The 25,416-nt window shown below is 47.1% G+C and overlaps 1 protein-coding gene across 2 annotated transcripts in view; it reads left to right on the forward strand.

The window, feature by feature from the left end:
- Positions 1 to 25,416, forward strand: part of ARFGEF3 (ARFGEF family member 3) — a 366,510-nt gene that overhangs the window by 71,756 nt on the left and 269,338 nt on the right. For both annotated transcript variants that reach the window (XM_063917418.1, XM_063917419.1), the window contains exon 4: positions 2,202 to 2,333. In XM_063917418.1, coding sequence (XP_063773488.1) covers positions 2,202 to 2,333 — 132 coding nt within the window. The remainder of the gene's footprint in view (positions 1 to 2,201; positions 2,334 to 25,416) is intronic.

Consider the following 25,416-nt stretch of genomic DNA (forward strand, 5'->3'; position numbering starts at 1 on the left):
CAAAAGACAGATAACCCAACGTGTTTCATCTCTTGCCGAGACTTCATCAGGGGTGTATCTACAATAGTAGAACATGATATTTAAGAAATTTATCGAAGTATTAACACTGTCTTACAATAAAAAACACACAAAGAACAAAAGATTGGAACACAACTGGAAGCCAGGCTAATAGGGGCTGTAGACCAGTGATTTTCAACCTTTTTCAATTCGCGGCACACCGATAAGAGTTTAAAATTGCCAAGGCACACCATCAGTGCGCCACGGGAAAAAAAACACATTGGCCCCCACAGTAATTAAACTGACGGGATGCCGCGATCGGTATACTGACAGCCAACATCACGTTTGTCGGTAAAACATATCTAATCCTTAATAATGCCATACACTTTCCCCCCAGTAATTCCACACACTGCCCCCCCAGTAATTCCACCCCACTGCCTCCCCCAGTAATTCCACCCCATTGCCCCCCATAATAATTCCACCCACTGCCCCCAATAATAATTGCTGCCACCCACATCCCCCCCCCCCCCACAGTGATTCCAAACATTGCTTACATAAATAAATTTTTTATTTTAAATATAAAACCTGCATCTGTAACGCTGAGATGACAGCATGGATGGAGGAGCAGCAGTGGCCAGTGGACGGACGGACACTCCAGGCAGGAATGCGACGTGGAATGGCCAGTGGACGGACGGACGTACACTCCAGGCAGGAATGGGACGTGGAGTGGCCAGTGGGCGGGCGGGAGAGCACTCCAGGCAGGAATGAGACGTAGCGTGCGTGACCTATGAGTCACACACGCGGAAGTGCACACTGCACAGCGCTGTCCGAGCCGGCTATTGATTCCGGCTGGCGGCGGGTGGCAACGGATCTCTCTGGCGGGCAGCGGTGGGGAGCATATCTGGCTGCCGGCGGCACACCTAGAGACCGCTCGCGGCACACTAGTGTGCCGCGGCAAAGCGGTTGAAAATCGCTGCTGTAGACAGAACTGGTGGAGTTAGAAAAAGAGAAGAAGTAAAGAGGGGAAATAATCAGGTGTGTAAATACAACACATAGCTTATTTTAAAGGTTACCATTGAAGGACTAACCCGTGTGGGAAATGGTTCTTGGACACTTTTTTTATCCACCATACAGGCCACAAAACAATTGAATGTGGCCAATAGTGCCTATTGGAAATATGTTTTTATTTATACACATTTTCTTAATAGGTTTAATAATTGATTACATCTGATACCTTCTATCAAAAAACATACCTGATAGTTTCTAAAACAGGACATATGATACTTTGGGACTCGGGTTCGCAGAAATATTTTGTCTAAATTCAACCTGGTGGATTTGTTATTTAAAATGTTTTTGTATCTAAACAGAATCACATCCATTGGTAATACAATTTAGAAGCTGGGACAAAATAACCCTCACTTTTTGATACACTTGAAAAAATGAATTCTGGAATATAGAAACAGGCTTAATATGGGTTCCATAGTTTCCACATGTGAGTTAATGCTGTTGTCTCCTTGACTTCTACTTTAAAAAATGTAAATAATTGTGATTAAAACATGTTTCTGGTAGAGGATAATTTGCTCACTTGGGCTAAGGGTAGATATCAGTTACATTTGCCCTGGGCATATTTATGAAGGTAGCACTAATGGTGCCCATACACTTGTGCGATGCCCCGCGACGCGACATCGCAGGGCATCGCACCTGTACTGCCAAGGTGATTACAATGCGATCATGCAATAGATCATATGGTAATTACGTGATGGGCACGTCACCGCCGAGTGGAAGCGCCGTCTGGCCGCTCCCGGCGGGTGCCCATCGCGCATCGCAGTGCGATTATATTGCATGTGTTTTTAAAAACACGTAATCGCACTGTGATGCGATAAATATTAAGTGCAGCACATACTATTTCAAGACGCAAGATTCGACCGGCATACCAGCGCATCGCAAGGTACCTAAAGTGTGCATACAATCCTTCGATTTCTCTCACAGATGCGGTCGAAATCGAAGGATTGTACCTGATATCTCACAAGTGTATGGGATACATAAGGCTTGCTTGAAAATATGCATTTTAATCTGAACATTCTGCAGTTACTGCATAGCTATAGCAAGGGATGGGAAAAAGAAATGAAAGTAAATTTAATTCATATTCAGAAGAGTGACCTCAGAGCTGACTCATTGTTTTTTTTGCTGCTGTTTTACTATAGAAGCTTCTGGCTGACGACAGATTTGTATCCGTGGAAACAGACTCCGATGAGCGGCAGCTACTTAACCAAATGCTGAATGCCGTTAAAGTGACGCCATCTCTTCATGAAGATCTTCAAGTTGAGGTTATGAAAGTATGTAGTTCAAAGTACTGCACAAGGTTGATAACACTAATCCACCATTGTATTTGCACTATGTAAAGTTTGTTGTTGTGTTGTTGTTTTTTTTTGGGGGGGGGGGGAATCCCATTTGGGGCACATTCTCCTGAAGCGTACATTTAACTACTTTTATGCTCGAAGAAGGCCGTGTTTGATGACCCAGGTGTTGCCTCACAGCACTAAGGTGCTGGGTTTGATTCCCACATATGTCCTATCTGTGCGGTGATTGTATGTCCCCTCATTTGTGTGGGTTTCTATATGACCACAATAGTGTTTTTTGGCACCAATGCTATAAATAAATCAGTGCACAAAATAGTGAAAAAAAGGGAAAATTACATTGCATCTTACTCAATGTGCATTCCCTGTGTTTGAACAGTGGCAAGCTTTATGTGCAATGCAATGGTTCACATCGGGGTTGCAATCACCCCAACTTCAACACTTCGCTAAGGTGCCACCCCTGAGTATGTAAATATCACTGTAGAGATGGATGGCACTGCGGGATTCACACGTATTAATGTGCCAGAAGCCAAGCGTTTACTGTCAACGTAGTCAAGACATGTCAAGATATATAATATTTATTATGTGTGTGTACATATGGTAGGGAATATATAGACTGTATGCTCCACTGGGCCACTGATATGAATGACTGAAATATTCACTGTAAAGTGCATATATAAACAAACAAAGGAGCAGAAATACAGCAGTCTACTGTGGAATCTTACCGCAGCTAGTCAAATCGCAGTCTTTTAAGATTTCAGAGCTCAAGTTTTTTTCCTGGATTTGTTTTCTTTGTGTGTGTGTGTGTGTGTGTGTGTTTGTGTGTGTGTGTGGGGGGGGGAGATTGTGCTCAAAGCAGTTTAGTTGCTCACTCACTCAGCCTTCTACCCATAGTATTCTATTAGAGGCTTTTACCAATATTACTCTACATTTTCTGTTTTCTTTGTTTACTCATAGCAATTATTGCACCACACTGCACTGACTGCCGTCAACCCACTAGAATTTAATGCCACTTACAGCCCTTTTTCCTCTTAACGCTACATGCTTCACTTCTCATTAGTATAGTGCACAGCGTGTGATGTGAATTTTTCTTTCTTTCTGCTTGTTTGGGAGCCATTCCTGTTGGCTGACAACCAGTAATTATTTCAAATGGTCACAATGTCCAGAGCTTCCCAACCAATCACAGGACAGTCTATGCACAGAACTGATTGGAAAGAATTGTATATAAAAAGCAGCGTGCTATACAACTGCAGAACATTACTTAGTACAATATGGAGTGGGGACTCGTCTCTCTTTACTGTTCTGGAGATGATGTCTGTCACTGTGTAATGCATTTTGCTGTCGTGATGATGGGGCGATTGATATTTCAGATCTATTGCCTGATGTGTTTGCTTATCTTAATTTAAGTGCAGTATACATCAATTTACACCATATTTTCTCTAACGTCCTAGTGGATGCTGGGGACTCCGTAAGGACCATGGGGAATAGACGGGCTCCGCAGGAGACTGGGCACTCTAAGAAAGATTTAGTACTACTGGTGTGCACTGGCTCCTCCCTCTATGCCCCTCCTCCAGACCTCAGTTAGAATCTGTGCCCGGACAGAGCTGGGTGCATTTTAGTGAGCTCTCCTGAGCTTGCTAATAAGAAAGTATTTTAGTTAGGTTTTTTATTTTCAGAGAGCTTCTGCTGGCAACAGACTCTCTGCTACGTGGGACTGAGGGGAGAGAAGCAAACCTACTAACTGCGGCTAGGTTGCGCTTCTTAGGCTACTGGACACCATTAGCTCCAGAGGGATCGAACACAGGAACCTGACCTTGTCGTCCGTTCCCGGAGCCGCGCCGCCGTCCCCCTCGCAGAGCCAGAAGACAGAAGCCGGCGAGTTGAAGCAAGAAGACGTCAAAATCGGCGGCAGAAGACTCCTGTCTTCATATGAGGTAGCGCACAGCACTGCAGCTGTGCGCCATTGCGTCCACACTAACCCACACACTCCGGTCATTGTAGGGTGCAGGGCGCAGGGGGGGGCGCCCTGGGCAGCAATTAAGTACCTCCTGGCAAAAGCAACATATATACAGTTGGACACTGTTATATGCATGAGCCCCCGCCATTAATTTTACACAAAATTGCGGGACAGAAGCCTGCCGCTGAGGGGGCGGGGCCTTCTTCCTCAGCACTCACCAGCGCCATTTTCTCTCCACAGCTCCGCTGAGAGGATGCTCCCCAGGCTCTCCCCTGCAGACTCACGGTAGAAAAGGTAAAAAGAGGGGGGGCACATAAATTTAGCGCATTAATTATATATACAGCAGCTACTGGGTAAACACTAAGTTACTGTGTGATTCCTGGGTCATATAGCGCTGGGGTGTGTGCTGGCATACTCTCTCTTTGTCTCTACAAAAGGCCTTGTGGGGGTCCTCATATAGAGCATCCCCTGGGTGTGTGGTGTGTCTGTACGCGCGTGTCGACATGTTTGACGAAGAGGGCTATGTGGAGGCAGAGCAAGTGCAGATGAATGACGTGTCTCCGCCGACGGCGCCGACACCTGATTGGATGGATATGTGGAAGGTGTTAAATGATTATGTAAACTCCTTACATAAAAGGTTGGATAAAGCTGATGCCTTGGGTCAGTCGGGGTCTCAGCCTATGCCTGATCCTACAGCGCAGAGGCCGTCAGGGTCTCAGAAGCGCCCACTATCCAAAATTGTTGACACAGATATCGACACGGATTCTGACTCCAGTGTCGATGACGATGATGCAAAATTGCAGCCTAAAATGGCTAAAGCCATCCGCTACATGATTATAGCAATGAAGGATGTTTTGCACATATCAGAGGTAAACCCTGTCCCTGACAAGAGGGTTTATATGTATGGGGAGAAAAAGCAAGAGGTGACTTTTCCCCCTTCACATGAGTTAAATGAATTATGTGAGAAAGTGTGGGATTCCCCCGATAAGAAAGTGCTGATTTCCAAAAGGTTACTTATGGCGTACCCTTTCCCGCCAACGGACAGGATGCGCTGGGAATCCTCCCCTAGGGTAGATAAAGCTCTGACACGCTTATCTAAGAAGGTGGCCCTGCCGTCACAGGATCCGGCCGCCCTAAAGGATCCTGCAGATAGGAAGCAGGAAAGTATCCTGAAGTCTGTTTATACACATTCAGGTACTCTACTGAGGCCGGCAATTGCGTCGGCCTGGATGTGTAGTGCTGTAGCAGCATGGACAGATAATCTGTCTGAGGAAATAAATACCTTAGACAAGGATACTATTTTACTGACCCTGGGGCATATAAAAGACGCTGTCCTATATATGAGGGATGCCCAGAGGGATATTTGCCTACTGGGCTCTAGAATAAATGCAATGTCAATTTCTGCCAGAAGGGTCCTGTGGACTCGGCAATGGACAGGTGATGCCGACTCCAAAAAGCACATGGAGGTGTTACCTTACAAGGGTGAGGAATTGTTTGGGGACGGTCTCTCGGACCTAGTTTCCACAGCTACGGCTGGGAAGTCAAACTTTTTGCCATATATTCCCTCACAGCCTAAGAAAGCACTGTATTACCAAATGCAGTCCTTTCGTTCACAAAGAAGCAAGAAGGTCAGAGGTGCGTCCTTTCTTGCCAGAGGCAGGGGTAGAGGAAAGATGCTGCACCTTACAGCTAGTTCCCAGGAACAGAAGTCCTCCCCGGCTTCCACTAAATCCACTGCATGACGCTGGGGCTCCACAGGAGCCAGGAGCGGTGGGGGCGCGTCTCCGAAATTTCAGCCACCAGTGGGTTCGCTCACAGGTGTATCCCTGGGCTATACAGATTGTGTCTCAGGGATACAAGCTGGAATTCGAAGTGATGCCCCCTCACCGTTACCTCAAATCGGCCCTGCCAGCTTCCCCCATGGAACGGGAAGTAGTGTTAGCGGCAATTCACAAGTTATATCTCCAGCAGGTGGTGGTAAAGGTTCCCCTCCTTCAACAAGGAAGAGGATACTATTCCACAATGTTTGTGGTACCAAAACCGGACGGTTCGGTCAGACCCATATTGAATTTACAGTCCCTGAACATTTATCTGAAAAGATTCAAGTTCAAAATGGAATCGCTCAGAGCGGTCATTGCAAGCCTGGAAGAGGGGGATTTTATGGTGTCTCTGGACATCAAGGATGCTTACTTGCATGTCCCCATTTATCCACCTTATCAGGAGTACCTCAGATTTGTGGTACAGGACTGTCATTACCAATTCCAGACGTTGCCGTTTGGGCTCTCCACGGCACCGAGAATATTTACTAAGGTAATGGCAGAAATGATGGTGCTCCTTCAAAAGCAAGGAGTCACAATTATCCCATACTTGGACGATCTCCTAATAAAGGCGAGGTCCAGAGAGCAGTTGCTAATCAGCGTAGCACGCTCTCAGGAAGTGTTGCAACAGCACGGCTGGATTCTGAATCTCCCAAAGTCGCAGCTGATTTCCACAACGCGTCTGCCTTTTCTGGGCATGATTCTGGACACAGACCAGAAGAAGGTATTTCTCCCGGCGGAGAAGGCTCAATAGCTCGTGACTCTAGTCAGAGACCTCTTAAGACCGAAACAGGTGTCAGTGCATCGCTGCACGCGAGTCCTGGGAAAGATGGTGGCATCATACGAAGCCATTCCCTTCGGCAGGTTCCATGCGAGGAGCTTTCAATGGGATCTGTTGGACAAGTGGTCCGGATCGCATCTTCCGATGCATCGGCTGATCACCCTGTCCCCGAGGGCCAGGGTGTCTCTTCTGTGGTGGCTACAGAGTGCTCACCTTCTCGAGGGCCGCAGGTTCGGCATACAGGACTGGGTCCTGGTGACCACGGATGCGAGCCTCCGAGGGTGGGGGGCAGTCACTCAGGGAAGAAACTTCCAAGGGTTGTGGTCAAGTCAGGAGGCTTGTCTGCACATAAATATCCTGGAACTAAGGGCCATATACAACGCCCTGAGTCAAGCGGAGCCTCTGCTTCGCAACCAACCGGTGCTGATTCAGTCAGACAACATCACCTCAGTGGCTCATGTAAACCGCCAGGGAGGCACAAGAAGCAGAGTGGCGATGGCGGAAGCCACCAGGATTCTTCGTTGGGCGGAGAATCATGTGCAAGCACTGTCAGCAGTGTTCATTCCGGGAGTGGACAACTGGGAAGCAGTCTTCCTCAGCAGGCACGACCTCCACCCGGGAGAGTGGGGACTTCATCACAAAGTCTTCACTCAGATTACAAATCGATGGGAACTGCCACAGGTAGACATGATGGCGTCCCGTCTCAACAAAAAGCTACAAAGGTATTGCGCCAGGTCAAGAGACCCTCAGGCGATAGCTGTGGACGCACTGGTAACACCGTGGGTGTTCCAGTCGGTCTATGTATTTCCTCCTCTTCCTCTCATACCCAAGGTGCTGAGAATCGTAAGAAGAAGAGGAGTGAGAACAATACTCATTGTTCCGGATTGGCCAAGAAGAACTTGCGGAACCGGAACTGCAGGAAATGCTTACAGAAGATCCGTGGCCTCTTCCTCTAAGACAGGACCTGTTGCAACAGGGGCCCTGTCTGTTCCAAGACTTACCGTGGCTGCGTTTGACGGCATGGCGGTTGAACGCAGGATCCTAGCGGAAAAAGGCATTCCGGAGGAAGTTATTCCTACGCTGATAAAGGCTAGGAAGGACGTGACAGCAAGACACTTATCACCGTATATGGCGAAAATATGTTGCCTGGTGTGAGGCCAGGATGGACCCTACAGAGGAATTCCAGCTGGGTCGGTTCCTGCACTTCCTACAGTCTGGAGTGACTATGGGCCTGAAGTTGGGGTCCATAAAGGTCCAGATTTCGGCCCTATCCATTTTCTTTCAAAAGGAACTGGCTTCTCTTCCTGAAGTTCAGACGTTTGTTAAGGGAGTGCTGCATATTCAGCCCCCTTTTGTGCCACCAGTAGCACCTTGGGATCTCAACGTGGTGTTGGGTTTCCTGAAATCCCACTGGTTTGAGCCACTTAAGACCGTGGAGCTAAAGTATCTCACGTGGAAGGTGGTCATGCTATTGGCCTTAGCTTCGGCTAGACGTGTGTCAGACGTGGCGGCTTTGTCATGTAAAAGCCCCTATCTGGTTTTCCATATGGACAGGGCAGAATTACGGACTCGTCCGCAATTTCTGCCGAAGGTAGTGTCATCTTTTCATTTGAACCAACCTATTGTGGTGCCTGTGGCTACTCGTGACTTGGAGGATTCCAAGTTGCTTGATGTAGTCAGGGCTTTGAAGATCTATGTAGCCAGGACGGCTGGAGTCAGGAAGACTGACTCGCTGTTTATCCTGTATGCATCCAACAAGCTGGGTGCTCCTGCTTCAAAGCAAACCATTGCTCGCTGGATCTGTAGCACGATTCAGCAGGCTCATTCTGCGGCTGGTTTGCCGCATCCGAAATCAGTGAAAGCCCATTCCACTAGGAAGGTGGGCTCTTCTTGGGCGGCTGCCCGAGGGGTCTCGGCATTACAGCTTTGCCGAGCAGCTACTTGGTCGGGTACAAACACATTTGCTAAGTTCTACAAGTTTGATACCCTGGCTGAGGAGGACCTTGTGTTTGCCCATTCGGTGCTGCAGAGTCATCCGCACTCTCCCGCCCGTTTGGGAGCTTTGGTATAATCCCCATGGTCCTTACGGAGTCCCCAGCATCCACTAGGACGTTAGAGAAAATAAGATTTTACTCACCGGTAAATCTATTTCTCGTAGTCTGTAGTGGATGCTGGGCGCCCGTCCCAAGTGCAGATTTTCTGCAATACGTGTACATAGTTATTGCTTAATAAAGGGTTATGTCATGTGGGCATCCATTGTTGATGCTCTGTTGTTATTCATACTGTTGACTGGGTAAGTTTATCACAAGTTATACGGTGTGATTGGTGTGGCTGGTATGAGTCTTACCCTGGATTCCAAAATCCTTTCCTTATAATGTCAGCTCTTCCGGGCACAGTTTCCTTAACTGAGGTCTGGAGGAGGGGCATAGAGGGAAGAGCCAGTGCACACCAGTAGTACTAAATCTTTCTTAGAGTGCACAGTCTCCTGCGGAGCCCGTCTATTCCCCATGGTCCTTACGGAGTCCACAGCATCCACTACGGACTACGAGAAATAGATTTACCGGTGAGTAAAAATAAGAATTTACTTACCGATAATTCTATTTCTCATAGTCCGTTGTGGATGCTGGGGACTCCGTAAGGACCATGGGGAATAGCGGCTCCGCAGGAGACTGGGCACATCTAAAGAAAGCTTTAGGACTAACTGGTGTGCACTGGCTCCTCCCCCTATGACCCTCCTCCAAGCCTCAGTTAGGATACTGTGCCCGGACGAGCGTACACAATAAGGAAGGATTTTGAATCCCGGGTAAGACTCATACCAGCCACACCAATCACACCGTATAACTTGTGATCTGAACCCAGTTAACAGTATGATAACAGAGGAGCCTCTGAAAAGATGGCTCCCAACAATAATAACCCGATTTTTGTAACAATAACTATGTACAAGTATTGCAGACAATCCGCACTTGGGATGGGCGCCCAGCATCCACTACGGACTATGAGAAATAGAATTATCGGTAAGTAAATTCTTATTTTCTCTAACGTCCTAAGTGGATGCTGGGGACTCCGTAAGGACCATGGGGATTATACCAAAGCTCCCAAACGGGCGGGAGAGTGCGGATGACTCTGCAGCACCGAATGAGAGAACTCCAGGTCCTCCTCAGCCAGGGTATCAAATTTGTAGAATTTAGCAAACGTGTTTGCCCCTGACCAAGTAGCTGCTCGGCAAAGCTGTAAAGCCGAGACCCCTCGGGCAGCCGCCCAAGATGAGCCCACTTTCCTTGTGGAACGGGCTTTTACAGATTTTAGCTGTGGCAGGCCTGCCACAGAATGTGCAAGCTGAATTGTACTACAAATCCAACGAGCAATAGTCTGCTTAGAAGCAGGAGCACCCAGCTTGTTGGGTGCATACAGGATAAACAGCGAGTCAGATTTCCTGACTCCAGCCGTCCTGGAAATATTTTCAGGGCCCTGACAACATCCAGCAACTTGGATTCCTCCAAGTCCCTAGTAGCCGCAGGCACCCAGGGCCGGCAAGAGAAATCTTGGGGCCCGGTACACCAATTTTTCCGGGGCCCCCCACCCTGCCTTGACTCCCCCCTTATAAAGCACAAAGTCGCTGTAAAAAGATTATATATATATATATATATATATATATATATATATATATATATATATATATATACACATACATACACACACACACACACATATACTGTGTGTGTGTGTGTATATATATATATATATATATATATATATATAAAATATACAGTATATATATATATTATAATTTATACATATATATATATATATACACACACATATATATATATATATATATATATATATATATATTTTATATATATGGTCCTTGTATGGGCGGCATACAAGGACCATATACACAGATGCAGATCTGAGGGGAGGGCACCGAAGCAAGGTGAACGGAAGTCCGGAGTGCCAGGGACATTTTTTGCATATATATATATATATATATATATATATATATATATATATATACATACATACATACATACATACATACATACATACATACATACATACATACATACATACATACATACATACATACACACATACACACATACACACACACATACACACACACATACACACATACACACACACATACACACACACACACACACATACACACACACACACACACACACACACACACACACACACATAGAACTCACCATACACACATTTATATAGAATAATATAGCAGTACCTTGACATAGTATACAGTATGACAGGCTGTGAGGGTGCCATCCAGGCATGTAGGGAGCAGGGTTGGACAGAGGTAGTGCTGCGGGCAGCTGCTATAAGGAGCCCTGACTCACACAGTCAGTGTAGCCTGTGTTTGCTGCTCTGCTGCCCGGCTCTTCAGCGGCAGCGGCAGCAGATCGTCAGACAGGGACGGGGCGGCAGAGAGGCATGCCGCAAGCATAATGAAGGCAACAAAGCGAAGACCAACCAGACCAAGCAAGTGATGGGGCCCCCCTGAAGCTCGGGGCCCGGGAGGGTTGTCCCCTTTGACCCCCCCTGTCGCCGGGCCTGCAGGCACCACAATAGGTTGGTTCAGGTGAAAACGCTGGAACCACCTTAGGGAGAAACTGAGGACGAGTCCTCAATTCCGCCCTGTCCGAATGGAAAATCAGATAAGGGCTTTTACTGTTTTGGAACCCAAACTACATTGAGATCACAAATTGCCACTGGAGGCACAAAAGGAGGCTGTATATGCAGTACCCCTTTTACAAACGTCTAAACTTCAGGGACTGAAGCTAGTTCTTTTTTTTGGAAGAAAATTGACAGGGCCGAAATCTGAACCTTAATGGACCCCAATTTCAGGCCCATAGACACTCCTGTTTGCAGGAAATGTAGGAATCGACCCAGTTGAATTTCCTCCGTCGGGCCTTACTGGCCTCGCACTACACAACATATTTTCGCCAATTGCGGTGATAATGTTTTTGCGGTTACATCCTTCCTGGCTTTAGATCAGGATATGGATGACTTCATCCGGAATGCCTTTTTTCCTTCAGGATCCGGTGTTCAACCGGCATGCCGTCAAACGCAGCCGCGGTAAGTCTTGGAACAGACAGGGTCCTTGCTGGAGCAGGTCCCTTCTTAGAGGTAGAGGCCACGGATCCTCCGTGAGCATCTCTTGAAGTTCCGGTTACCAAGTCCTTCTTGGCCAATCCGGAGCCACGAATATAGTGCTTTCTCCTCTCCATCTTATCAATCTCAGTACCTTGGGTATGAGAGGCAGAGGAGGGAACACATACACTGACTGGTACACCCACGGTGTTACCAGAGCGTCTACAACTATTGCCTGAGGGTCTCTTGACCTGGCGCAATACCTGTCGAGTTTTTTAATCATGTGGACGACTTCTGGGTGAAGTCCCCACTCTCTCGGGTGGAGGTCGTGCTGAGGAAGTCTGCTTCCCAGTTGTCCATTCCCGGAATGAATACTGTTGACAGTGCTATCACATGATTTTCCGCCCAGCGAAGAATCCCTGCAGCTTCTGCCATTGCCCTCCTGCTTCTTGTGCCACCCTGTCTGTTTACGTGGGTGACTGCCATGATGTTGTCCGACTGGATCAACACCGGCTGACCTTGAAGCAGAGGTCTTGCTAAGCTTAGAGCATTGTAAATGGCCCTTAGCTTCAGGATATTTATGTGAAGTGATGTATCCAGGCTTGACCCTGAGCCCTGGATATTCCTTCCCTGTGTGACTGCTCCCCAGCCTCGCAGGCTGGCATCCGTGGTCACCAGGACCCAGTCCTGAATGCCGAATCTGCGGCCCTCTAGAAGATGAGCACTCTGCAACCACCACAGGATGGATACCCTTGTCCTTGGTGACAGGGTTATCCGCTGATGCATCTGAAAATGCGACCCGGACCATTTGTCCAGTAGGTTCCACTGGAAAGTTCTTGCGTGGAATCTAACGAATGGGATTGCTTCGTAGGAAGCCACCATTTTTACCAAGAACCCTTGTGCATTGATGCACTGAGACTTGGTTCGGTTTTAGGAGGTTCCTGACTAGCTCGGATAACTCCCTGGCTTTCTCTTCCGGGAGAAACACCTTTTTTCTGGACTGTGTCCAGGAACATCCCTAGGAAACAGAAGACAAGTCGTCGGAACCAGCTGCGATTTTGGAATATTGAGAATCCAATCGTGCTGCCGCAACACTACCTGAGATAGTGCTACACCGACTTCCAACTGTTCCCTGGATCTTACCCTTATCAGGGAATCGTCCAAGTAAGGGATAACTAAAATTCCCTTCCTTCGAAGGGATATCATTTCGGCCATTACCTTGGTAAAGACCCGGGGTGCCGTGGACCATCCCTATGGCAGCGTCTGAACTGATAGTGACAGTTCTGTACCATAACCTGAGGTACCCTTGGTGAGAAGGGTAAATTTTGACATGAAGGTAAGCATCCTTGATGTCCCGAGACATCATGTAGTCCCCTTCTTCCAGGTTCGCAATCACTGCTCTGAGTGACTCAATCTTGAATTTGAACCTCTGTATGTAAGTGTTCAAAGATTTTAGATTTTAGATTTAGATTTAGAATCGGTCTCACCGAGCCGTCTGGCTTCGGTACCACAATAGTGTGGAATAATACCCCGTTCCCTGTTGCAGGAGGGGTACCTTGATTATCACCTGCTGGGAATACAGCTTGTGAATGGCTTCCAAAACTGCCTCCCTGTCAGAGGGAGACGTCGGTAAAGCCAACTTTTGGAAACGGCGAGGGGGAGACGTCTCGAATTCCAATACGTACCCTTGAGATATTACCTGAAGGATCCAGGGGTCTACTTGCGAGTGAGCCCACTGCGCACTGAAATTCATTGAGAACGGGCCCCCACCGTGCCTGAGCTTGTAAGGCCCTAGCGTCATACTGAGGGCTTGGCAGAGGCGGGAAAGGGTTTCTGTTCCTGGGAACTGGCTAATCTCTTCAGCCTTTTTCCTCTCCCTCTGTCACGAGCAGAAAAGAGGAACCTTTTGTCCGCTTGCCAACAAAGGACTGCGCCTGATAATACGGCGTCTTATTTTGAGAGGCGACCTGGGGTACAAACGTGGATTTCCCAGTTGTTGCCGTGGCCACCAGGTCTAAAAGACCGACCCCAAATGTCCCTTTTCAAAGGCAATACTTCCAAATGCCGTTTGGAATCCGCATCACCTGACCATTTTACTGGTAGAATTGGACAACGCACTTATACTTGATGCCAGTCGGCAAATATTCCGCTGTGCATCATGCATATATAGAAATGCATCTTTTAAATGCTCTATAGGCAATAATATACTATCCTTATCTAGGATATCAATATTTCCAGTCAGGGAATCCGACCATGCCAACCCAGCACTGCACCTCCAGGCTGAGGCGATTGCTGGTCGCAGTATAACACCAGTATGTGTGTGAATAAATTTTTGGATACCCTCCTGCTTTCTATCAGCAGGATCCTTAAGGGCGGCCATCTCATGAGAGGGTAGAGCCCTTGTTCTTACAAGCGTGTGAGCGCCTTATCCCCCCTAGGGGGTGTTTCCCAATGCACCCTAACCTCTGGCGGGAAAGGGTATACACCAATACTTTTTAAGAAATTATCAATTGTTATCGGGGGGAAACCCACGCATCATCACACACCTCATTTTATTTCTCAGATTCAGGAAAACTACAGGTAGTTTTTCCCTCACCGAACATAATACCCCTTTTTGGTGGTACTCGTATTATCAGAAATGTATAAAACATTTTCCATTGTCTCAATCATGTAACGTGTGGCCCTACTGGAAATCACGGTTGTCTCTTCACCGTCGACACAGGAGTCAGTATCCGTGTCGGCGTCTGTATCTGCCATCTGAGGTAACGGGCGCTTTAGAGCCCCTGACGGCCTATGAGACGTCTGGACAGGCACAAGCTGAGTAGCCGGCTGTCTCATGTCAACCACTGTTTTTTTTTTTTTTTTTATACAGAGCTGACACTGTCACGTAATTTTCAACAGTACATCCACTCAGGTGTCGACCCCCTAGGTGGTGACATCACTGTTACAGACACTCTGCTCCGTCTCCACATCATTTTTCTCCTCATACATGTCGACACAAACGTACCGACACACAGCACACACACAGGGAATGCTCTGATAGAGGACAGGACCCCACTAGCCCTTTGGGGAGACAGAGGGAGAGTATGCCAGCACACACCAGAGCGCTATATATATATACAGGGATAACCTTATATAAGTGTTTTTCCCCTTATAGCTGCTGTATGTTTTAATACTGCGCCTAATTAGTGCCCCCCTCTCTTTTTTTTTTAACCCTTTCTGTAGTGTAGTGACTGCAGGGAAGAGCCAGGGAGCTTCCCTCCAACTGAGCTGTGAGGGAAAATGGCGCCAGTGTGCTGAGGAGATAGGCTCCGTCCCCTTTTCGGCGGCCTTATCTCCCGTTTTTCTGTATATTCTGGCAGGGGTTAAATGCATCCATATAGCCCAGGAGCTATATGTGATGTATTTTTTGCCATGTAAGGTATTTTTATCATGTTTTATTGCGTCTCAGGGCGCCCCCCCCAGCGCCCTGCACCCTCAGTGACCGGAGTATGAAGTGTGCTGAGAGCAATGGCGCACAGCTGCAGTGCTGTGCGCTACCTTATTGAAGACGGGAACGTCTTCTGCCGCCAATTTTTCCGGACCTCTTCGCTCTTCTGGCTCTGTAAGGGGGCCGGCGGCGCGGCTCCGGGACCCATCCAGGCTGAACCTGTGATCGTCCCTCTGGAGCTAATGTCCAGTAGCCAAGAAGCCCAATCCACTCTGCACGCAGGTGAGTTCGCTTCTTCTCCCCTTAGTCCCTCGATGCAGTGAGCCTGTTGCCAGCAGGTCTCACTGAAAATAACAAACCTAAACTAAAACTTTCACTAAGAAGCTCAGGAGAGCCCCTAGTGTGCACCCTTCTCGTCGGGCACAGAAATCTAACTGAGGCTTGGAGGAGGGTCATAGGGGGAGGAGCCAGTGCACACCAGTTAGTCCTAAAGCTTTCTTTAGATGTGCCCAGTCTCCTGCGGAGCCGCTATTCCCCATGGTCCTTACGGAGTCCCCAGAATCCACTTAGGACGTTAGAGAAATCTTATTTTCTTGATCTCTGTAAAATGCACATCTGACTTTTTTTTTGCAGATGACATTATTATTATTATTATTATTATTATTAATATTTTATTTTTATTTATTTTTTACAGATGGCAGAGTTTTATAGAAATTAAAGAGCCGAATAATTTTTTTTACGTATTTTATAATATTTTGACCCCTTTTATTGATTTACATGAAGTGATGCTACAAACGTTGTTTCGCTTACGTCCTAGAGCAGGGCTGGCCAAACCGGTACTCGAGATCTACCAACAGTTCATGTTTTCCAGGCCTCTTGGAGATCTGTAGAATTGTCAGTTAGGAATGAATGCAGCACATCTTAATTAGTAATGACTACACCTGTGCACCAGCTAGGTGGTCTGGAAAATGTGAACTGTTGGTAGATCTCGAGGACTGGTTTGGCCAGCCCTGTCCTAGAGGATGCTGGGGTCCATTTTAGTAGTGGAGTATAGACTGTTCCGCAGGAGCCTTCGGTACTTTAAGACTTTTCAACAGTGTGAACTGGCTCCTCCCTCTATGCCCCTCCTCCAGACCTCAGTTTAGAAAATGTGCCCAGGAGACTGGATGCACATTAGTGGAGCTCTACAGAGCTTTGCTGGAAAAAGACTTTCTTAGGTTTTTTATTTTACAGGGAAGCTGCTGGCAACAGCTTCCCTGCTTCTTGGGACTTAGGGGGGGAAGTAGGAACCAACTTCTCAATTAGTTAATGGTTCTGCTTCAGCTGACAGGACACCATTAGCTCCTGAAGGGTACTGAACACAGCCCAAGCTTGGCCAGCGTTCACTCCCACAGCACTGCCGCCACCCCCTAACAGAGCCAGAAGTCGGAAGGCTGGTGAGTATATTACCGGAGTCCTGCAGAGAGGGGATCCTCCGGTTATCGTTGGCGGCATACAGGTACACGCACAGCGCGCGCCAGCGCGCTCTGAGGGCGTGTTTTAAAACCTTACTCTCACTGGCAAAAAGGGTACATACATGTACAGCCGCTGATGTGCCAACCCCAGCCAGTATAAATATTACATTGCTGAGGCTGAAGGGTGGGGCTTCTCCTCAGACTTGCCAGTACACTCACTGGGTGCCATTTTCTCCTGCAGAAAGTCCAGTGTGAAGCTCCTGAACGCTGTTTCTCCTCATGACAACGCTGATACAGGGTGTTATAGAAGGGTCAGAGAGTGTTCATTATAATTAGGTCTTTGGGCCTATTGCTATATGCGCTGTAAGTGGGTAATATTTCCACAATTCACAATAAGGCGCAGTGTGTGGACTGGCAAATCCCTCAGTGTCTCCCTGACAGACTTTAGTGTGGGTCTGTCCCCAATAGCTCCCCTGTGTGATAGGGTGTGTGTGTGTGTGTGTGTACAAGTGTGTAACATGTCAGACATTGGGGAGGGTTCTTCCCAGGAAGAACCCATTTTAGATACACAAGAGGGTAATGTGGTGGCCCTTCCCTCTCAGAAGGAGCCGGAGTGGGTGAGAATGTTGCAAAAGAATATGTCAACAGACTAAATATTGGAGGCAGTCTGTGGAGGATGCACTGTTTTTTTTTTTTTTTTTTAAATTACGTATTTTTTATTGAAAGTTTTAAATGAACATCCCAAAAAGAATAATATGAAATAAAAAAATAAAAATAAAAAAAGTATACATATAAAACAAACAATACCGGCAGGTATAGTAAAGTATGCAGGATGCAATCAGAAGTACACTCAGACAGGAGACACAGAATACAATTGCAGTACACGTCTAATAGTACAGGATATACAATACGCCCCACATTATAGCAGTAAGAGTAAGAGCCCACAGGCGCCATGTGAGCTCACACATTGAGGATAAAATAAAATAAAAAAAAGACTGACCCATGAGGCGTAGAAAAATACAAAAGTATTGGCACTGCAAACTATAGACCTGCCTGAGTATACAGAAAAAAAAAAAAAGATAAGAAATAATTAAAATCCTAAGACCTCTGCTGATCATAGAGATAAAACAAAAATCCCTACAATACAGAACAAAAAACAAAACCCCCCAAAACAAACCACCTCAAAACCCCCCACCCTGTATAGCCTATCCCCAACCTAGGTATACCTGGATCCCCAACCCCCCCCCCCTCTCCCCCGCCCCCCATTAAACTACGTGACCTAACTGTCTAATACCCCCCTCCCTGTCTTCCCTAATACCAGGATAAATAAAAAAATAAGTGACTGGGGCAAATAAAAAAAAAGAAGAAATATGGCCGAACAGTAAATAGAGTAGATCTCCCTCATATGAGAATAAAAAATAAAAATAAAAAATGAAAATGCAAATATGGAGATATGATAACCGACCCGGAAATATAAGGAATAGTGCTGGTAGCACCCTACAGGAACAACAGTATATAGAGATATGTAACCCTTAAATAAGCGATGGTCAAATAAAACATATCTTAGAACCATCAAATAACGAAATTATATCAATGGTAAGACATACAAAAAACAGAATAGAACATAGTATTAAAAAAGTATCAACAATAAAATAGAACACAGCCAAGGACCCGGTAACCAGTGAGGTATTATACAGACTTGGAAAGAAAATCAGTCCGAAGGGTAAGATCACTCTGGAATCAAGTCATTTAGCGGTACACGAACAGTAGTCAGGAAGGTAGTGGAGCCAGCAACCATCCCGCACAGCATTAGCCAGATAGATAAGAGGATAAGCCACAGTTCCACGGTAAATGTAGAATGGAGAACCATCCCTCTCCCAAACATCACAATTAACTGCGAAATGATACAATACCGTTCTCCCCCATTATCAAGGAGGTCACACTGCGGACCCTCAAAGAAAATTGCAATGGAGGTCCATACAGTCACCAACGATGAGACGGAGGCAGTCACCGACATCCCACGTGCCATCACCCACTGCAAATAACGGTGAATATGCGCAGGAAGAATCTGCAACTCCCCCATTTTGTTCACAATGCGTTCGTCGGAGGAACCTCCAGCATTAAGCATCAACTGTAGCGGAGCGGCAGGCACCACAGATACAAGCTCCCCCAAAGGTTCCGAGGGTTACAGCACCGGCGGGCAGGTGGACCCCACAGGAGAACCAGTTACTGCAACAGTCTCTACTCCAAACATATTAAGAACCCTTTGCTCGGATTCCGCGATAGCCTTCAGGATGATTGAGACCGAATGTTCAGAAGTATGAACAGGATTAAACATGGCTGTAGGGGGAAGAAGCAATATACTGTAGGAGCAAGAGGAAGATCCACTGGTAGAAAGGGAGCAGAGTTATACACACAGGAGCTCGGCTCATCCAAAGAACATAGGCGTGTGAGTCCAGCAAATGTGTTCTAGATGTGAGAGGGAGCCAGGCATACAGTGCTCTTCCCTGCACTATGGTTATAGTTAAAGCTCTGTCTCAAATTCACAGGGAGTGTTGTCTCTGTAATACTATGTGCTCAGTAATATCCGCACCAGGGGAGAAGGGGACAGGTAGTGGAATGTGTGCTGTGTATAATACAAGCTCACCAGCCCTGAGCACACTGGCCCCAGCAGCTGAGTGAGGGCAGGAGCAACAGCCACACTGAGAGCAGAGTCATCCTCAGGATCCAGTCACAGACTTCACCAGCCAGTAAGTTAGGACTCTTGGCACAGAGGATCCCCAAATTCACACTGCAGGAGCAGAGGGGGGTACTGCACTCTTGCAGAAATTTTCAGCCACAGAACACCAGGGAAACAGGAGATAGATCAGGATATTAGCAGGAGCTCTGGGAGGAAGCTGCCTACACCATGCTGTTTTGGAGGATGCACTGTTTACTGACCCCTCCATATCATCCACTTGGGTCCCATCCAGTTCCCAGAAAAGGTCTCTGGCCCAGATAATGCAAGGGGACACAGACACAGATTCCGACTCTGACGTCGACTCTGGGGATTTCAGAGGGGTAGACCCCAAATTAGCCAAAAGTATACAATGTATGATAGTTGCTATAAAGGAAGTGTTGGAGTTTCCTGAAACAACACTGGTCCCAGAGGAAAGGGATTATTTTAAATTAAATAAAAAGCAGGTTGTGACTTTTCCTCCTTCAAAGGATTTGAATGCGTTCTTTGAAGAATCCTGGGCTAACCCTGAGAAGACATTTACCCTTCCCAGAAGGGTACATGTAGCGTACCCTTTCCCTGAGGAAGACAGGCACATATCGGAGACCCAAATAAACTATAAATAACTATAATAGAGAGCGCAAACATACATAATAATAAAAACAATTTATTGTTATAAACAACATATAATTAAATTAAATTAATCATATAAAACAGAGCTAGAGAGCCATATGCCAATATAAAGAACTCTAGATCATATCATACCATATATTAAATAAATAATGAATTGGGATAAATATATTGATGTAATCCCTTTTTTAACTCCTATGGTGGTTGATCCAGTACTTTCAAAACGAAAAAAAGAGTTTCATATCTTGCCCAGTGTAAAGGATCCCTAACACATTACATCATCTACTGTATTTATTAATAATTAATACCTTTCTCGCTACCAAAGGGAAGTAAGAAAGACCCAAGACAACAACGTATGCAGACATAGAACACACAGGTTCTTAAATCGATATTCTAAAATACATAAATAATCTCTCTCCATCAACCAGAGAACATATATAGAGAGAACCCTAAAAGGGATTATACCACTATAGAATATTGATGCAATAAACCTCTACATTTAATACTGGTATCCAATGGGCCACCCCCCTAGCAGCCTAAAATAAATATATATCCAAGTTCATATGAGCATTACACATTGTTCATTTCAATACAGTCATTCAAACCATTAGGGAAAAGGGTGCCCAAAGCAAATATCCAAAATGCTTCCCGTTTACAGAGGAGATTAAATCTATCACCTCCTCTAATGGTGGGCTTAATGTGTTCTAAACCCTGTATCCTAATACTGTTTATATCACCTTTATGATTATCGATTACATGTCTAACTAGACTATGATGACTAGTTCCCCATCTAATGAGGCAATTTACAATACAACAGGCACTTCATATAATAACTGGGATTCAGCTGATCAATAATTGTCTTGGATACTAAGGAACTCTTTTTTTCGTTTTGAAAGTACTGGATCAACCACCATAGGAGTTAAAAAAGGGATTACATCAATATATTTATCCCAATTCATTATTTCTCTGACGTCCTAGTGGATGCTGGGGACTCCGTCAGGACCATGGGGAATAGCGGCTCCGCAGGAGACAGGGCACAAAATTTAAAAGTTTGACCACTAGGTGGTGTGTACTGGCTCCTCCCCCTATGACCCTCCTCCAAGCCTCAGTTAGGTTTTTGTGCCCGTCCGAGCAGGGTGCAATCTAGGTGGCTCTCATAAAGAGCTGCTTAGAGTAAAAGTTTTGATAGTTTTATTATTTTCAGTGAGTCCTGCTGGCAACAGGCTCACTGCAACGAGGGACCTAGGGGAGAAGAAGTGAACTCACCTGCGTGCAGGATGGATTTGCTTCTTAGGCTACTGGACACTAGCTCCAGAGGGACGATCACAGGTACAGCCTGGATGGGTCACCGGAGCCGCGCCGCCGACCCCCTTGCAGATGCCGAAGTAAGAAGAGGTCCAGAAACCGGCGGCTGAAGGCTTTTCAGTCTTCATGAGGTAGCGCACAGCACTGCAGCTGTGCGCCATTGCGCTCAGGCACACTTCACACCGGCGGTCACTGAGGGTGCAGGGCGCTGGGGGGGGCGCCCTGGGCAGCAATGTTAATACCTTTCTGGCTAAAAAGAATACATCACATATAGTCCATGAGGCTATATGGATGTATTTCACCGCTGCCAGGTCTCAGAAAAACCGGAAGAAGAGCCCGCCGGAATAGGGGGCGGGGCCTATCTCCTCAGCACACAGCGCCATTTTCCTACACAGCTCCGCTGCTAGGAAGGCTCCCAGGCTCTCCCCTGCACTGCACTACAGAAACAGGGTAAAAAACAGAGAGGGGGGGCATTTTTTGGCGATATTATATATATTTAAGCAGCTATAAGGAAACAACACTTATATAAGGTTGTTCCTATATAATTATAGCGCTTTGGTGTGTGCTGGCAAACTCTCCCTCTGTCTCCCCAAAGGGCTAGTGGGGTCCTGTCTTCTATCAGAGCATTCCCTGTGTGTCTGCTGTGTGTCGGTACGTGTGTGTCGACATGTATGAGGACGATGTTGGTGTGGAGGCGGAGCAATTGCCGGTAATGGTGATGTCACCCCCTAGGGAGTCGACACCGGAATGGATGGCTTTGTTTATGGAATTACGTGATAATGTCAGCACGCTGCAAAAGTCGGTTGACGACATGAGACGACCGGCAAACCAGTTAGTACCTGTACAGGCGTCTCAAACACCGTCAGGGGCTGTAAAACGCCCTTTGCCTCAGTCGGTCGACACAGACCCAGACACGGACACCGAATCTAGTGTCGACGGTGAAGAAACGAACGTATTTTCCAGTAGGGCCACACGTTATATGATCACGGCAATGAAGGAGGCTTTGCATATCTCTGATACTGCAAGTACCACAAAAAGGGGTATTATGTGGGGTCTGAAAAAACTACCTGTAGTTTTTCCTGAATCAGAGGAATTGAATGACGTGTGTGATGAAGCGTGGGTTACCCCTGATAAAAAACTGCTAATTTCAAAGAAGTTATTGGCGTTATACCCTTTCCCGCCAGAGGTTAGGGCGCGCTGGGAAACACCCCCTAGGGTGGACAAGGCGCTCGCACGTTTATCCAAACAAGTGGCGTTACCGTCTCCTGATACGGCCGCCCTCAAGGATCCAGCTGATAGGAGGCTGGAAAATACTCTAAAAAGTATATACACACATACTGGTGTTATACTGCGACCAGCAATCGCCTCAGCCTGGATGTGCAGTGCTGGGGTGGCTTGGTCGGATTCCCAGACTGAAAATATTGATACCCTGGATAGGGACAGTATTTTATTGACTATAGAGCAATTAAAGGATGCATTCCTTTATATGCGAGATGCACAGAGGGATATCTGCACTCTGGCATCAAGAGTAAGTGCGATGTCCATATCTGCCAGAAGAAGTCTATGGACACGACAGTGGTCAGGCGATGCGGATTCCAAACGGCATATGGAAGTATTGCCGTATAAAGGGGAGGAATTATTTGGGGTCGGTCTATCGGATTTGGTAGCCACGGCAACAGCCGGGAAGTCCACCTTTTTACCTCAAGTCCCCTCCCAGCAGAAAAAGACGCAGTCTTTTCAGCCGCAGTCCTTTCGTTCCTATAAGAACAAGCGAGCAAAAGGACATTCATATTTGCCCCGAGGCAAAGGAAAGGGTAAGAGACTGCAGCAAGCAGCCCCTTCCCAGGAGCAGAAGTCCTCCCCGGCTTCTGCAAAGGCCTCAGCATGACGCTGGGACCTTACAAGCGGACTCAGGGGCGGTGGGGGATCGCCTCAAGAATTTCAGCGCACAGTGGGCTCACTCGCAGGTGGACCCCTGGATCCTGCAGGTAGTATCTCAGGGTTACAGGTTGGAATTCGAGAAGTCTCCCCCTCGCCGGTTACTAAAATCTGCTTTGCCAACGTCTCCCTCAGACAGGGCGACGGTATTGGAAGCCATTCACAAGCTGTATTCTCAGCAGGTGATAATCAAGGTACCCCTTCTACAACAGGGAAAGGGGTATTACTCCACGCTATTTGTGGTACCGAAGCCGGACGGCTCGGTAAGACCTATTCTAAATCTGAAATCTCTGAACCTGTACATACAAAAATTCAAGTTCAAGATGGAGTCACTCAGAGCAGTGATAGCGAATCTGGAAGAAGGGGATTTTATGGTGTCCTTGGACATCAAGGATGCTTACCTTCATGTCCCAATTTGCCCTTCACACCAAGGGTACCTCAGGTTCGTGGTACAAAACTGTCATTATCAGTTTCAGACGCTGCCGTTTGGATTGTCCACGGCACCCAGGGTCTTTACCAAGGTAATGGCCGAAATGATGATCCTTCTTCGAAGAGAAGGCGTATTAATTATCCCTTACTTGGACGATCTCCTGATAAGGGCAAGATCCAGAGAACAGCTGGAGGTCGGAGTAGCACTAACTCAAGTAGTGCTCCAACAGCACGGGTGGATTCTGAATTTTCCAAAATCCCAACTGATCCCGACGACACGTCTGCTGTTCCTAGGGATGATTCTGGACACTGTTCAGAAAAAGGTATTTCTTCCGGAGGAGAAAGCCAGGGAGTTATCCGAACTCGTCAGGAACCTCCTAAAACCAGGGACAGTGTCTGTGCATCAATGCACAAGAGTCCTGGGAAAAATGGTGGCTTCTTACGAAGCGATTCCATTCGGCAGATTCCATGCACGAATTTTTCAGTGGGATCTGCTAGACAAATGGTCCGGATCGCATCTGCAGATGCATCAGCGGATAAAATTGTCGACAAGGACAAGGGTCTCTCTGCTATGGTGGTTGCAGAGTGCTCATCTGTTAGAGGGCCGCAGATTCGGCATACAGAACTGGGTCCTAGTGACCACGGATGCCAGCCTGAGAGGCTGGGGAGCGGTCACACAAGGAAGAAACTTCCAGGGCGTGTGGTCAAGCCTGGAAACGTCTCTTCACATAAATATACTGGAACTAAGAGCAATCTACAATGCTCTAAGCCTGGCAAAACCTCTGCTTCAGGGTCAGCCGGTGTTGATCCAGTCGGACAACATCACGGCAGTCGCCCACGTAAACAGACAGGGCGGCACAAGAAGCAGGAGGGCAATGGCAGAAGCTGCAAGGATTCTTCGCTGGGCGGAAAATCATGTGATAGCACTGTCAGCAGTGTTCACCACATGATTGTAGTCCATTGGGAAAGACCAATGGTGGACATGATGGCGTCCCGCCTCAACAACAAACTGGACAGGTATTGCGCCAGGTCAAGAGACCCTCAGGCAATAGCTGTGGACGCTCTGGTAACACCATGGGTGTACCAGTCAGTGTATGTGTTCCCTCCTCTGCCTCTCATACCCAAGGTACTGAGAATTATACGGCAAAGGGGAGTAAGAACGATACTAGTGGCTCCGGACTGGCCAAGAAGGACTTGGTACCCGGAACTTCAGGAGATGCTCACGGAAGATCCGTGGCCTCTACCTCTAAGAAGAGATCTGCTTCAGCAGAGACCGTGTCTATTCCAAGACTTACCGCGGCTGCGTTTGACGACATGGCGGTTGAACGCCGGATCCTAAGGGAAAAAGGCATTCCGGAAGAGGTCATCCCTACCCTGGTCAAAGCCAGGAAGGAGGTGATTGCACAACATTATCACCGCATTTGGAGAAAATATGTTGCATGGTGTGAGGCCAGGAAGGCCCCGACAGAGGAATTTCAACTGGGTCGATT

Source organism: Pseudophryne corroboree, chromosome 4, assembly GCF_028390025.1.
Source record: "Pseudophryne corroboree isolate aPseCor3 chromosome 4, aPseCor3.hap2, whole genome shotgun sequence".
NCBI classification, from domain to species: domain Eukaryota; kingdom Metazoa; phylum Chordata; class Amphibia; order Anura; family Myobatrachidae; genus Pseudophryne; species Pseudophryne corroboree.